Source organism: Lepidochelys kempii, chromosome 4 (genome assembly GCF_965140265.1).
Source record: "Lepidochelys kempii isolate rLepKem1 chromosome 4, rLepKem1.hap2, whole genome shotgun sequence".
In the NCBI taxonomy this organism is placed as follows: domain Eukaryota; kingdom Metazoa; phylum Chordata; order Testudines; family Cheloniidae; genus Lepidochelys; species Lepidochelys kempii.
In genome coordinates, this window is record NC_133259.1 from 140,599,314 (window position 1) to 140,613,314 (window position 14,001).

Sequence of the window (14,001 nt, forward strand, 5' to 3'; positions counted from 1 at the left end):
GGGGGGCCGGCTGCCGGCGGGGGCGGGGCTGCGCGCGCTGCCCTCAGCCAAGATGGCGGCGGCGGCGGCTTCAGGCGCGGGGCGCTGAGGGCGGAAGCGCGGAGCAGCCGGGCCCAGCCGCGCGGGGATCGGGACCGTCGGGCCGGGCCGGGGCCATGGCCTGTTACACGGCGAACTGGGACCCGCTGGGGGAGGAGGCGTTTTACCGGTCAGTGCCCCCCCCGATGCCCCCTCCGGTCCCCCCTCGGCCCCCCTTCTCTGGGACCCCCTCGCCCCCTCCTCCTCCGAGCCCCTCCGCCCGCCCCCGTCTCCCCCACTGCCCCAGACCCCCTCCTCCGGGCCCCATCGCCCGCCCCCCACTGCCCCCGCTTCCCCTATTGCCCCAGGCCCCTTCCTTCCTGCCCCCCGCTGCCCGCCCCTCCGTCCCCCCGAGCTCCCCACTGCCCACCCTGGGCCCCAGGCCTCCCCTTTTCTGCCCCCCATTGCCCCAGGCCCCCTCCTCCAGCCCCCGAACCCCCCGTGCCCTAGGCCTCCCTCCTGCCGCCCGAGCCCCCCATTGCCCCAGGCCCCCCATTGCTGTCTGAGCTTCACATCACCCGCCCCCCACAGGCTTCCCATTGCCCCCGGCTTCTACTGCCCGCCCCCCATCACCCCCGGCTTTCCTCACTGCCTGCTCCCCCTCCCCGGTCTCCCCTTCCTGTCCCCAGAGCCCCCCCCATTGACCCCGGCTTCTACTGCCCGCCCCCCATCACCCCCGGCTTTCCTCACTGCCTGCTCCCCCTCCCCGGTCTCCCCTTCCTGTCCCCAGAGCCCCCCCCATTGCCCCCGGCTTCTACTGCCCGCCCCCCATCACCCCAGGCCTGCCCTCGGAGCGCCACATCACCGGCCTCCTGCCGCCCCCGGCTTTCCTCACTGCCTGCTCCCCCTCCCCGGTCTCCCCTTCCTGTCCCCAGAGCCCCCCCCATTGACCCCGGCTTCTACTGCCCGCCCCCCATCACCCCCGGCTTTCCTCACTGCCTGCTCCCCCTCCCCGGTCTCCCCTTCCTGTCCCCAGAGCCCCCCCCATTGCCCCCGGCTTCTACTGCCCGCCCCCCATCACCCCAGGCCTGCCCTCGGAGCGCCACATCACCGGCCTCCTGCCGCCCCCGGCTTTCCTCACTGCCTGCTCCCCCTCCCCGGTCTCCCCTTCCTGTCCCCAGAGGCCCCCCCCATTGCCCCAGGCCCCCCATTGCTGTCTGAGCTTCACATCACCCGCCCCCCACAGGCTTCCCATTGCCCCCGGCTTCTACTGCCCGCCCCCCATCACCCCAGGCCTGCCCTCGGAGCGCCACATCACCGGCCTCCTGCCGCCCCCGGCTTTCCTCACTGCCTGCTCCCCCTCCCCGGTCTCCCCTTCCTGTCCCCAGAGCCCCCCCATTGCCCCCGGCTTCTACTGCCTGCCCCCCATCACCCCCGGCTTTCCTCACTGCCTGCTCCCCCTCCCCGGTCTCCCCTTCCTGTCCCCAGAGCCCCCCCCATTGACCCCGGCTTCTACTGCCCGCCCCCCATCACCCCCGGCTTTTCTCACTGCCTGCTCCCCCTCCCCGGTCTCCCCTTCCTGTCCCCAGAGCCCCCCCCCATTGCCCCCGGCTTCTACTGCCTGCCCCCCATCACCCCAGGCCTGCCCTCAGAGCGCCACATCACTGGCCTCCCGCCGCCCCCGGCTTTCCTCACTGCCTGCTCCCCCTCCCCGGTCTCCCCTTCCTGTCCCCAGAGCCCCCCCCATTGCCCCAGGCTTCTGCTTCCACCCCCAGAGCCCCTCTCTATCTTAGGGGGCCCCCTAGCTCCCCCACCTTCCTTCTCCTGCTCCCTCCCCTTCTGGGTGCCCCATGCCTCTCTGCGAACACCGCTTGAGCCATGCCCTTGCCCACCCCAGCTGTCCTCTGAAGTGCCCCCTTGCCCAGCTTCCTTCCTTCCCTACAATGTGCCTCTTCCCTCTCAAACCCCAAAAGCTGCCCCACACCCTCGCCCAGCCCAGCTTCCTCTCCTAAAACTCTCCATCCCTTTAACACAAGCCCGCCAACCCCCTCTGCTCCCAGGCAGGGGGACAGGACCAGTGCTGTATGGATTTTTATCCCCTCCACCCCAAATTCCCCTTTGTGAGACCTTCCCAGCCACACCTTACCCTGCACTTCCCCCTTCCCCGCATGGTCTGTAATTTCCCCCTAAACACCCTGCATTGCTGAGCTGGGAGCCCTGAAGGTGCTTTTGCTGGTGCTGGCCCTTTTCTGCAACCAGTAGCCAGCGGCACCCGTCACCGGTGGAGATACTGAAGTGGTTGGCCCACAGGTCCAGTCTGGCAATGCCTACGCCCCTAGGAGCGAGGCTGCGCGGCAGTGGTTCTGCGTGTGTTTGTGTACCGCTCTCTCCATCTACAGTGACACCCACCACTGGGTTCCAGGCTTTCCCACCTTCTGTGGCAGCAGGGTCAGGAAATGTGTCCAGCCTTCGTACTGGTGCAGCGTTAATACATGCCGCATAAAGGAGCGGCATGTCCCTGTACACCCCCCACCCCACAATCAGCCAGGATACCTCGGGAATTGTATTAGCTTTGCAAAGGTTTTTTTCCCGCTTTTAGCTTCAGGGAGACCCTTGTGGGGTCAGAGTAATGATCTATCTGGTGGTCTGTTGGGAATCTCTGCGAACTATAATAAATCCATAGATTTTAAACAAAGCCGGTAACCCTACTCTGTTGCAGTCAGAGGGTTTTATAACCATATGTACACAGGACTTATTTCACCACCAGTGAAATGCAGCCACCTCTGAGAGGGAACGTGGCAGCTGATTAACAGCGCTGAGTAACGCTCCGGAGTAGCTCAGAGCCAGAAGTGAACACAACCCCATAGCCCAATGGCTCTCAAACGTTTTTTTTACTGGTGAACCCTTTCACATCGCAAACCTCTGAGTGTGACCGCCCCCCCGCCATTATAAATTAAAAACACTTTTTTATATGTTTAACACCATTACAAATGCTGGAGGCGAAGCAGGGTTTGGGGTGGAAGTTGATAGTTCATGACCCCCCATGTAATAACCTCGTGACCCCCTGAGCGGTCCCAACCCCCAGTTTGAGAACTCCTGCCATAGCCTGTTGAAACTGCAGAGGGAATTTAGGGAGGCCGAATGAAGTTACCCAGACTGGAATTTAATCATAACACTGGGTCTTAACCCTTTTACATCAGGTGTTGGATTTTCCTTGGATTATTTGTCTGCAGCTGATCAATAAGGTACTCTAATTATGGCAGTAACCACAGTTGTCAGCTGAGATAGAAAAGGAGGGAGAAGGTCTCCTGGCACTGAAATTGCAGTTTACTCCTAGAAGGAGCAAGGGAAGAGTTCCCAGCCACTGAACAGACTTGCATCATCAGACCAGTGGGGCACCTTGTAGATCCCCTCCCTGAGATCCCCTCTGTCTCCTCACCCAAGCCCTGGAAGCTGTTTGCTCTTTGCTGGGGTGATAGGAAAGAGGTCAGAGAGGCCTGGCTCAGATTGGGAAATACAATCCCTGGCAGAGCAGCTGGTAAATAACGGATATCGAAAACATTCCAGTTAATGGTTTGAATCCTGAGTGTTGCGTGAACCCGCTGAGCTGGGCTGAAGGCAGGGTGCTGCTCTATGGAGCCCCTGTCGGTCTCCATTGTTAGTTACCCTCCTGGCCTGTCATCCTGTGCCCTAGAGGTCAGAGGGGGACCCTGCGAGTGCCGGGGGGCTGCTGGCATGGAGTTTATAGCAGGGTTGGGTCTTGCCAGAGGAATGGCTCTGGAGCTGACGGGGAAGGAAGAGTGAGTGATCACTCTCGGGTCCCTAACATCTCCTCTCATTTGTTTGCTTTGCTGCAGGAAGTTTGAATTGTACAGCATGGCGTGGAACCTGAAGGAGGATCTGCGGGATTGCCTGGTGGCTGCTGCACCTTATGGGGGCCCCATTGGTACGGCCAGGACAAGCAACCTCTCCTAATGGAGAGAGGGTTGTGGTGTGGGTTGTGACACTTTTGGATATTCTCATTTTCCAGAAGCTGCTAGCTCTGCTCCAGGCCAGGGTGGGGGCCCAGCTTGCAGCAGGTCCATTTAGATCCTGAGGTGCCAGTTTGCCTCCCTGACCATGTGTGTCCCTCTCCCCAGGGCAAATAGCTCCAGGACTAGAGCTTTAAAGCAGGATTGCATGGATTTCAATCAGAGGAATTTAAATCACTGATTGTAATCATGGTTTAAAATGAGCCATCAGGAAACCTTCTTTTAAATCATCCATTTGAATCCTATTTTGCATTTGTACTTTCAAGTTATTTTCCTAAATAAAGGTTGATTCTCATTGGTTGGTAACCATTTAAACATGTAGATTTCCAACTAAGTTTAGCTTTTACCCTAAACTTCATGCTTCTTTTTGCTAACCAAGAGGCGACACTGTATCTATATGCATTTAAATAAGCAATTACATTTATTCATATTCTTAATTTTAACATTTTTTGTGATGTTGGAAAATGGTGAATGGCGCATTTCTTATTTACTAGAGGGTTAATTTTTATTGTGATTTGGCTCAAGTTTGATTTGGATGGAAATTCAAATTCAATTAAAATGCACAAAACCAGCATTTAATTTTTATTTAATTATGTAAAAAATACTTTTTTATGTATCCAGCCCATTTAAGGTATCAAAGTTCATCAAAGCATGTTTTGCATTTAAATGAGATTTATTAAACAATAATAGGGATGGTGTTCATAGCGTCTGTCTGCCAGAAGCTGGGAATGGGTGACGGGATGAATCACTTGATGATTATCTGTTCTGTTCATTCCCTCTGGGACACCTGCACTGGTAACTGTTGGAAGACAGGATACTGGGCTAGATGGACCTTTGGTCTCACCCAATATGGCCATTCTTATGTTATGTTCTTCTTAAACAAAGGAAGTAAATATTATCTTAGTGAATTGAACTGATTGTTTCTGGTTACCAACTCCTTCAGGATTTTAGAACTAGTAGATTTCATCCTCTCATACCTTGTTATCTTCATAGATTGGAAGAGGAAAACAAGCTTTCCTGGTTTTTCAACACGCATTTGGTTTCTTCACTTTGAATGAACTAGTCACTGAACTGGACTAGTTGAATAAACTGAATTGAAGAAAGCATTCTCTGCCCCTGTTGTCAAAAGCCAGTTTAGCACTTCAGCAAACACTGGTTCCCAGTGCTTAGCCAGTGACTATGCCAGTTCCGTGCTTTGACTTTCTTAAAAACCTCAGCAGCAAACATACAAAAAACAATATTAAGTTGTATTTATTTTTATAGAGTGTAGTAAGTTTAGACCTTAGTGTAGGTTGTCAGTTTCAAATGTAAGATTAAATAGGTTTAATTTTTAAAAATAACCTGCATTTAATTTCAGTAAAAAAAAAATGGATTTTTAATTTTTTTAAAGAAAATAATTGATTCTTCCCCCCCCTTTCCCCCCCTTCACCCTGCTTTAAAGTGACCCTCTGCTAGAGTCTTGGTAGAGAAGAGGTTATTCTATGCCAGCCTTTGTGCAGAGTGCAGCTCAGCTGGACTTCTTACATCTTCCTCTGCAGCCAAACTCCACAGCACAGGGTCTAATGGGGAGAACTAGGAAGGAAAACTGACCAGACTAGAGACACTGTCTGAGTGGAACTGAGGGGCCAGGAAGGATTATGTAAATTAGGTGTGTGAAATGGTAAGCTGCTCACCCGTGATGCAAGGGAAGAGGCTGAGCCTTGTCCCGCTGCAGTCCTGGGGAGCACGGGGCCTTTTCACAGTCTCCTGAGAGCAGGGGGGTTTGGGTTTGGGTTCCCTGTTGTTGTTTCACAGCAGATTCTCTTGCAGCTTTGCTGAAGAATAACCTCAGGAAAGAGAAGTCACCCGGCTCCCGCCCGCTTCTGGAGATCTACTCGGCCTCGGGCGTTCCCCTGGCCAGTGTTCTGGTGAGCGCCTCGCTCGGTGTGGCCAGCTAGTGCCAACTCCCTGTGGGCCTGTCCTACTGGTAGCACCTGGATGCAAGCGATATCCTTTTAGCTCCACCATGTTCACTTTTATTTCCTTCCTGTGTGTCCCTCCGAGGTGTCTTCAAGAGCTGGGACTGATTGGCCCGCGTCTGGGGCGGGAAGTCTGGAGCACAGGGCTTCCTAGGCTGAACGGAAGCAATGACGTGTGTTGTGGTGTCCTGCCTCCAGCAGTGGGCAAGGCCTGGTGCTTCAGATGCCAGTCTTACAGTGGCCCATGGGAGGAGGGGCTAGACACAGCCTGCCAGCCCTGGCAGCAGTCAGGAGACGTCCTGAAGCAGGAGGGTGGATTATCCAAATTTCAGCTATTATTTATTTCCACTGAAGCCCACAATGTACTCCATACTGAACAGACCTACAGGCAGGCTCAGACCCTGCCCCCAGGAGCTTGCAGCTGGGGTGGACTACGACTTATGAGATCTTGTCTCTTCCACTGCCTTCCTGTGAGGCCTTGGGCTAGTCATTTAGCATCTCTGTGCCTCGCTTCCCCATCTGTCTGGTCTGTGTTGATTTTAATGCTCCGGGGCAGGGGCTGTCTCTGACTGTGTGCACAGTGGGGTCCCAATCTCAGCTCGGTCCTCGAATGGCTTCTGTAACATGAAATGAATACTGCAGCCTAGGGGAGCCAAAAATAGTGTCCAGGGTCTGGGTGTAAGCTGCGAGGGGGTAGTGGTACCAGCAGTGATGGAAGCGGTGAAGTGGGGAGGTGATGGCCGTGGGACGTTGACGTCCTGCAGGAGACCGACTAAGAGGCTGGGAAGGGAGGGACAGATCAGCAAGTCGGCAGCAGAAGGACGGCACTTGAAGCTGCCTGGGGGAAATATGGGGAGAAAAGGAGGGGGCTTGTGGGACCCCCTGGAGATGGGGATCAGCTGGAGGGAGAGGAGGAGAACCAGGGCAGGGTGGAGTCATGAAAGGCCAGGGACAGCCAGGTGCCAAGGAGGAGGGTATGATGGCTGGGGTTGGAGCAGCAGTGGCTGGAGGCCCACAGAGGTGGCTTGTGGCTCCAGCTCTGCTGTGCTGGCCTGGTGTGAATTCCACAACGTAGTTAAAGGGGTTTCCTGTCACTGTATGAAAGTGACCCCTCCTGGCAGCGTGACGGATGTGTGGGGCGTGGTTCTGTCCTTCCCCGCAGTGGAAGAGTGGCCAAGTGGTGCAGCTGGGTTGGACTGCCAGCGAGGACCTGCTCTGCATCCAGGAGGATGGCACTGTCCTCATCTACAACCTCTTCTGTGAATTCAAGCGACACTTCAGCATGGGCAACGTGAGTACGGATGGCGCGGGCTGGGTGGCTTTGTTAGCAGAGGGAGGCTGGACTGGTATTTGGATCAAGAAAGTGAGAATCAGGACTCCTGGGTTCTGTTCCCTGACCTAGAAGGGAGTTGGGGCTGGAAGGCGGGGTTTGGGGAGCCCAGGACTCCTGGGTTCTATTCCCATCTGTGGAAGAGATTGTAATCTTGTGGTTAGAGCATGGAGCTATGAGCCAGGACTCCTGGGTTCTGTTTCTTTATCTGCCATTAATTGCTGTATGACCTGGAACAAATTGGGACTTCATTCTCCTGTTTGGAGATGCGGCGTGATGGGCCGGGCCTGGCCTGCCTCCCACGGGCTGGTGTGAGGCCGATGCAGTTGCTGTGTGTACAGTGCTTTAGCTCCCGAAAGGTGTTGGTGGGGGCAGAGGGGAGGGTACTGTGTTCCACTTGCCAACAAACTGGCACGTTATACGCCTTTGACCCTGCGCTGGGGACGGGGAAGCTCCCAAATCCACCCTTCACCTGGATCCACACATGAGTCACTGCCTGGGCCCTGGGAGGGGGCAGGCAGGAAGCTGGGCTGGCTGTCACTTGCTAACTGGCCTGAGGGACCCTGGAGGAGCGGTCAGCAGGTTAGGGCCCCGCTCATCTCAGAACATCCCTTTGAACAGAAGAGCAAGATGTGTGTGATTTCAGGTTGGCTGGGACGGCGGGTGTCCCGTGGGCAGAGCTCCCGCTGAGCCTCTCCTGAGGAGACAGGGTGGAGCTGGGCTCATGGTGCGAGCTGGAAATGGCATCTCTGCCAGTGCCAGGACACCAGGGTTCCTGCTGGTGCTGGGCTCTCCCTGCCTCTTGCACCGGGACCTGCAGTCCCGGGGGTTTAGCTGACAGCTGCGGCAAAGAGGCCTGAGGCCTTGTGCCACCAGCTCACCCACCCAACAGGCTGGTCGGAGCGAGACCTAGCTAGCGGCAGCGCTGGCCGTGGCTGTGACTCGGAGCCATGCGGTAGAGTGAGAAGGGGCTGCCCCAGTCCCTGATCTGGCCATGTCAGTAGTTCAGGGTCTCCTTCTCTGGTCCGCTGCTGGCGATCCCATGTTCTCCCTGGCACTGAGCTCTCCTGCCTCCGTGGTGGTCCCTGGGCCATGCCTCTGTCTCTGTCTCGTGGCTCAGGAGGTCCTGCAGAACCACGTGCGGGAGGCGAAGGTTTTCCACACGGAGTACGGCACAGGCGTGGCCATCCTCACTGGAGCACACCGCTTCTCCCTCACCACCAACATCGACAACCTCAAGCTGCGCAGGATGCCGGAGGTACCAGGTACGCTGCCCCCACCCCTGCCCTTTCCTTCGGGGCTCGGCAAGGGGCCTGACCACCTGTGTCTGCCCTCCGGCAGGTCTGCAGAAGCTCCCCTCCTGCTGGGCCGTGCTGTCCCAGGACAGAGTGACCATCATCTTGTTAGCCGTTGGCCAGGACCTGTACCTCCTGGACAACACGTCCTGCTCCGTGGTGGTGAGTGAGCGACGGGGAAGCAATCGCTGGTGGGAGGGGCCCGATCCAGAGCCCTGGAGACGGAAGGTCTCTACCTCCCCGCACAGCTGGTGCAGCTCCAGCCCTGAGCTTGCCCCCCCCTTGGGTCCCTAGGGGTGGCCCTGCACTAGCGATGTGTTCGGGGCCAGTCCCCCCAGCCTGCGCCCCGCTGAGCTGCCGCTCTGTCCGTCTGTGCCTTCATCACCTCTGTCTTGTTCTCCCTGCTTTGTAGACTCCGCCTGGAATCAGCCCCCACGCTGGCGCTTACGTGCAGATGGCAGTGTCCTTCAACTACTGCCACCTGGCCCTGTTCACCGACACGGGCTCTATCTGGATGGGGACGTCCTCCCTGAAGGTGAGTGCTGCCCCTCGGGTCCTGCCTGTCCGTCGCCTGCTGGCTGGGGGAGACTGCGGCTGCAGCCTGCTCTCCTGATCCCCCAGAGCCTGTGCTGCAAGCGGCTGGGTCTGAGACAGCCTCAGTCGTGCAGTGCTGGCTGGGGACTGCCCGGCTTCGGACTTGGGCCCAGCAGGCTTTGGGCTCTTGGCCAGGGCAGATGGAGGAGAGCCTTACCCTGGTCTCCGTGGGGGCACAGACCGCACTGCGGTGCTGGTGACCAGCTCAGTGTGGAAGACCCTGGTGTCCCGTCTGAGCTGGGCTTGTGCTGTGTGGAGCAGAGCCTGCTCCCCTCTTATCCCCCAGCCACGCCTCCCTGGAAACTGGCTCTCTTCCCTGCAGGAGAAGCTGGGTGAGTTCAGCTGCGATTTCCGAGCTCCGCCCCGACAGATGGTTTGGTAAGTGGGGCTCTTGTTTCCTTCTGGAATGGGGCATCTTCTGTGCTCCCTTCCTCCTCTGGGGTGCTGGCCCAGAGCAGTTACCTCGCCAGCGGCTGTGTGGCTCCAGGACTGTGCTGATGCTGCCATGGGCTGAGAGTGACTGTGCGGAGGCTGGCTGGCTGGCGGGGCGGGTTTGGATCGTCTGCGGAGCGGCAGGAGCGGGCTGCGGCAGGCGGAGAGTTTGGCTGAGAAGGGCTGTGGCGCTGGGCACAGCCGCGCTCCAGTGCGTCCTAAGGGAACAGACCTCTCGTTGCGACAGGTGCACGCGCCCACGGAGCAAGCAGCGGGCGGTGGTGGTGGCGTGGGATCGCCGGCTCCTGGTGGCTGGGAACTCCAAGGAGTGCATTCAGTATCCTTTGGAGCGGGGCGGCAGGGCAGATCCTGGGGTGTCGAGGCAGGAGGTGTTTGGGGGGCTGGGATCTGATGATTGAGAAGCACTTTGGGGCCTCAGCCTATTTCCCCAGGGGCTGCTGTGGGACGGTTGCCTCTGTTACGTTTTGATGCTTTGCCATTTCCCTCTGCCGCAGCGCCGGCCGCCAGGATCCTTGTCCTGATCATCACGTTACTTACATTCCTCCTACCCCTGGATCTACCCTCTTGCCCCGCCCAGCACAGCCCCCACCCCCGGTGCAGGGTTGAACTCCTCAGAGCTCCTAGGTGGCATCACATCCCCTTGGTCCCTGTTCCGCCCAGCTGGGTGTGACGGCAAAGGCGCCTTACTCGCCATCTTTGCTTGGGCATCAGCCACTCCACTCCCCACTACTCCCTCCCCTTTCTGAACGCTCCAGGCCTCGCCGTCTCTGCCAAGGACAGAACTGCCCCGCTAGGGATGGGCTGCTGCTCCCCTGTGTGATGTCTTTGCACAGATGCGCCAAATCCCATTGGCCCCTCTGTCACTGGCCCTCGCTGCTAACTCCTGTCTGGCCTGCCGCCCTCTCTCTGGCTGGCATTGTGGGTTCCTCCCTTCCGCCGTGCGGCTAGTCCCAGGACAGCAGCTCACGCTCCTCCAAGGCTGAATCTCTGCTATGGCTGCCCATGGTTCTAGCCTGACTCTCTCTCCCTCTCCTCGTTCAGCATAATACGGCCTTGGGAGTGAGTCTGGCCCTTTGATCGGCCTTGGGTCAGGCTCTTAGTCATCCCTGAACTGCGGTGCTTGTTCCGAGTCAGAGACGTGAGTCACGGGACCCCTGGGGAGAAGCAGCCGGGTGGTCAGAGCGTGGGATTGTGAGCCAGGAGACCTTGGTTTGTGCCTGCCTCTGCCACTGATCAGGGCTTGTCGGAAAGTAGGAGCTGCCAGACGGGCTCAGCCCCAGGGCCTGATGTGTCCCCCCCACCCCTCGCTGCCCTAGAGGAAGGTATAAGAACCCTGCCGTAGCCAATGGGGGTAATTGGGGGGGCCCCCATGAAAGTTTGCTCCCTAATAGGTGGAGATCGCTTGATCTCCTGTCCCAGCGTGTTCGCACTAGCGATTACCACTCCGCAGGGACTCGGTCTCTGCCCTGGGCCTCCCTTTGCCCCTCTCCCGAGCAGGGATGCCGCCCCAGCCTTGTGACAGGGCTGTGGGGGCAGGGCCGGCTCAGCGGGCTCCTGGAGGCATGCTGCGGAGCTGTGGATCCTTAGTGGAGAGCGTAGGTTTGTTCTGGACGAGGATTCCTACCTGGTGCCGGAGCTGGATGGGGTGCGGATCTTCTCTCGTACCACACACGAGTTCCTGCACGAAATCCCCGGTGAGCCTGCGAGGGTGGGGATTTGTTTTCTGTTGATCTCCGAATTTCCAAACCCGATTCAGATCCAGGGAGGGAGGCAGCCTGAACGACACGGGCTCTGCTGGATGCTGGATTGCATGCCCTCCTTGTCCTTAGCCGGCAGCCAGTGCGGGCTCTGGAGGCGAGGGAGCTGATAACCTGGGGTAGAATGTCCAAAAACGCCTTTCTCCCCCCGCACAGTACGTGCAGCAACCCCTGTTCCTGGCTACTCCGGTCCTGGGCTTCTACGCAGCCCTGCCCACGCCCCTGAGTCCCAGCCCACCCATCCCCGCTATCCCAGGCCTGGTGCCGCTGCCCTTCCCCGCCCCGCCCACGCCCCTGAGTCCCAACCTCTCCCCCCTGCTGTTCCAGGTCTGGTGCCCCTAGCCCCGCCCGCCCACTCCCGCTATTCCAGGCCTGGTGCCCCTGCCCATGCCCTGAGTCCCAGCCCTTCCCTCCCGCTATTCCAGGCCTGGTGCCCCTGCCCTTCCCCACCCATGCCCTGAGTCCCAGCCTCTCCCCCCTGCTATTCCAGGTCTGGTGCCCCTGAATCCCAACCCCTCCCCCGGCTATTCCAGGCCTGGTGCCCCTGACCATGCCCCTGAGTCCCAACCTCTCCCCCTCACTATTCCAGGCCTGGTGCCCCTCCTCCGCCCAGCCCTGGACTTGCTGGGTGGCCTTGGGCAAGTCACTTCCCTGGTCCATGCCTCAGTTTCCCCATCTGTGAAATAGGGCTGTTGATACCCACGTTCCTCCTTAGATCTGCTGTGTGTGTGGGAAGGCCTGTGGAAGGTGCATGTGGGGGTGGCTCACCCAGTGGCGGGTGGCTCACCCCAGTCTGGGGCAGTGTATGAGGATGTTTCATCCTTGTTTCAGAGGCCAGTGAGGAGATCTTTAAAATCGCTTCCATGGCGCCTGGGGCTCTCCTGCTGGAAGCACAGAGAGAGTATGAGGTAAGGGACGCTTCTGTGATGGCATCCTGCCATCTCCCAGCCCCGTCTCTGCCTTCCCCTTTGAAATCAGCAGGAGCAAAGCGACAGCCAGTGACCCAACAGAGGGGCCAGGGAGGGTCACAGCAGCCAGTGGGTCCCACAGAAACTGCATCCAGAGCTATCCCAGCCCTTCCGTAGCCCAATAACTTGCAGGGACCAATGGCCAAGCCAGAGAGGAGTCTGGCTCCAGACAGGGTGGTCCCTTCTCTTAGGGATCTCTCAGATACCGATAAATCTCTATAGATCATTAGTGGTTTGGTCTTAGCCGGCAACAATAAAATAGCAAGACAGGAGCAGTCAAGCTTGATTGCCTTTATTAATAAAGTTGCCTTTGTTACTTAAGAATAGCGCATACTAAGAATGGAAATACAATACCCAGTCCTTACGGAACCAAACTTGCGCAGATGGCTGTGAGATCCCAGGCCTGCCTGGTTCGCCCAGTAACTCAGCACTGCGTTCTTTTACCGATAGGCTGGTGACAAGCCATAGCTGCCTTTCGTGCACACAGGGCAGTTGCACGTGTTCCCTTTGTCTGTCACATGTTGCAAATTTCCAGGCATGTTGCACTATCTGGATGTCCCATGCTAATGGGGTCAGTGCATTGATGGTTGTGATAAACAGGATATATACTGAGCATCTAAACTTTCCACTCTCAGAAAAGGTTACACCTCTTATCGCAAATGATGCGGGAAGCTCGCTGGGGGTTTGGCTCACTTAATAATAGGCCTTTTCTTAGCCATTAAGCCAAAGGGCCTACAGCTGACATCCGTGAAGGGGCTGCGCAGAGACAGAGCAGCATGTCTCGTGCTCCTTGCTCCAGCCTCGCTCCTGTCCTGCTCCAAGGTGCTGGTGTTAATCAGCTGGGGCCAGGCTTGCTTTGCAGTCTCGGCTCCAGTCCATGCAGACACTGAGGCAGTTCACGTTCAGGGTGGGGGTGGGTGTTCTCGATGGAAGGCTTCTGTGGAATTCAGAGCCTGGGGGAGCCAGCTTTGTCCCCTGAGGATGGGATTTTAGACCAGTCTGTTGACACAAATCTCACTCTCCACCCCCCAGCAATGCCCGGGGATGTGCTTGAACCACTACTTAACCAGTGTGGGGCAGAGGGGCCCAGCCCTGGCTCTGCAGTAGGTGGGACTGAGATGGCCTGGTGTTGGCCAGACCCTGCTGCTCGGTGCAGGTCCCACAGTGTGAGGCCCCAGATTGAGGGAGGCTGGAGAGCATGCTGGAACAGACTCTACTCGGTTAAACGTGGCCCTTGGGGGTGCTGAAAACCCAGCCCCCGCCCCTGCCCCCTTTTATTTTTAAACTAAACTCTGAAAATGACTCGTTGAGCTGCATGGGGAGGTGGATTCCCAGCCTGACCCCACCGTGCCGGGTGGGTTGGAAGCACCATGGCTCTTGAGTTCTGCCCAGGCTCAGGTACCCACGCCCAGCTCTTCCCAACCAGGCAGCGTCCCCAGCGGGGAATCCCTGTGCCTGCTGCCTCATCCCTGAGAGATCCCAGAGAACCCGTGCTGCCTCTGCCCTGCACCCAGTGCCTGACCCCTGGAGCATGGCCTGGGTTTGCTGCGTGTTGCTGGGGCCGGGAGGGAACAGGAGGCCCCTGCATTCGCGCCTT

The 14,001-nt window shown here is 58.0% G+C and overlaps 1 protein-coding gene across 3 annotated transcripts in view; it reads left to right on the forward strand.

Moving 5' to 3' along the window:
- VPS16 (VPS16 core subunit of CORVET and HOPS complexes) overlaps positions 1–14,001 on the forward strand; it is a 25,103-nt gene continuing 11,102 nt past the window's right edge. For 2 of the 3 annotated variants that reach the window (XR_012158797.1, XM_073343121.1), the window contains exons 1-11: positions 2–208; positions 3,876–3,964; positions 5,859–5,956; positions 7,170–7,298; positions 8,458–8,602; positions 8,679–8,794; positions 9,045–9,167; positions 9,549–9,604; positions 9,906–9,995; positions 11,279–11,373; positions 12,268–12,344. Coding sequence is in view for 2 of the 3 variants with exons in the window: in XM_073343121.1 (XP_073199222.1) it covers positions 156–208; positions 3,876–3,964; positions 5,859–5,956; positions 7,170–7,298; positions 8,458–8,602; positions 8,679–8,794; positions 9,045–9,167; positions 9,549–9,604; positions 9,906–9,995; positions 11,279–11,373; positions 12,268–12,344 (1,071 nt within the window). In the remaining variant the exon portion in view is untranslated. Of the gene's footprint in view, positions 209–3,875; positions 3,965–5,858; positions 5,957–7,169; positions 7,299–8,457; positions 8,603–8,678; positions 8,795–9,044; positions 9,168–9,548; positions 9,605–9,905; positions 9,996–11,278; positions 11,374–12,267; positions 12,345–14,001 lie in introns of all 3 variants that reach the window. The other variant, XM_073343122.1, reaches the window with a different exon arrangement.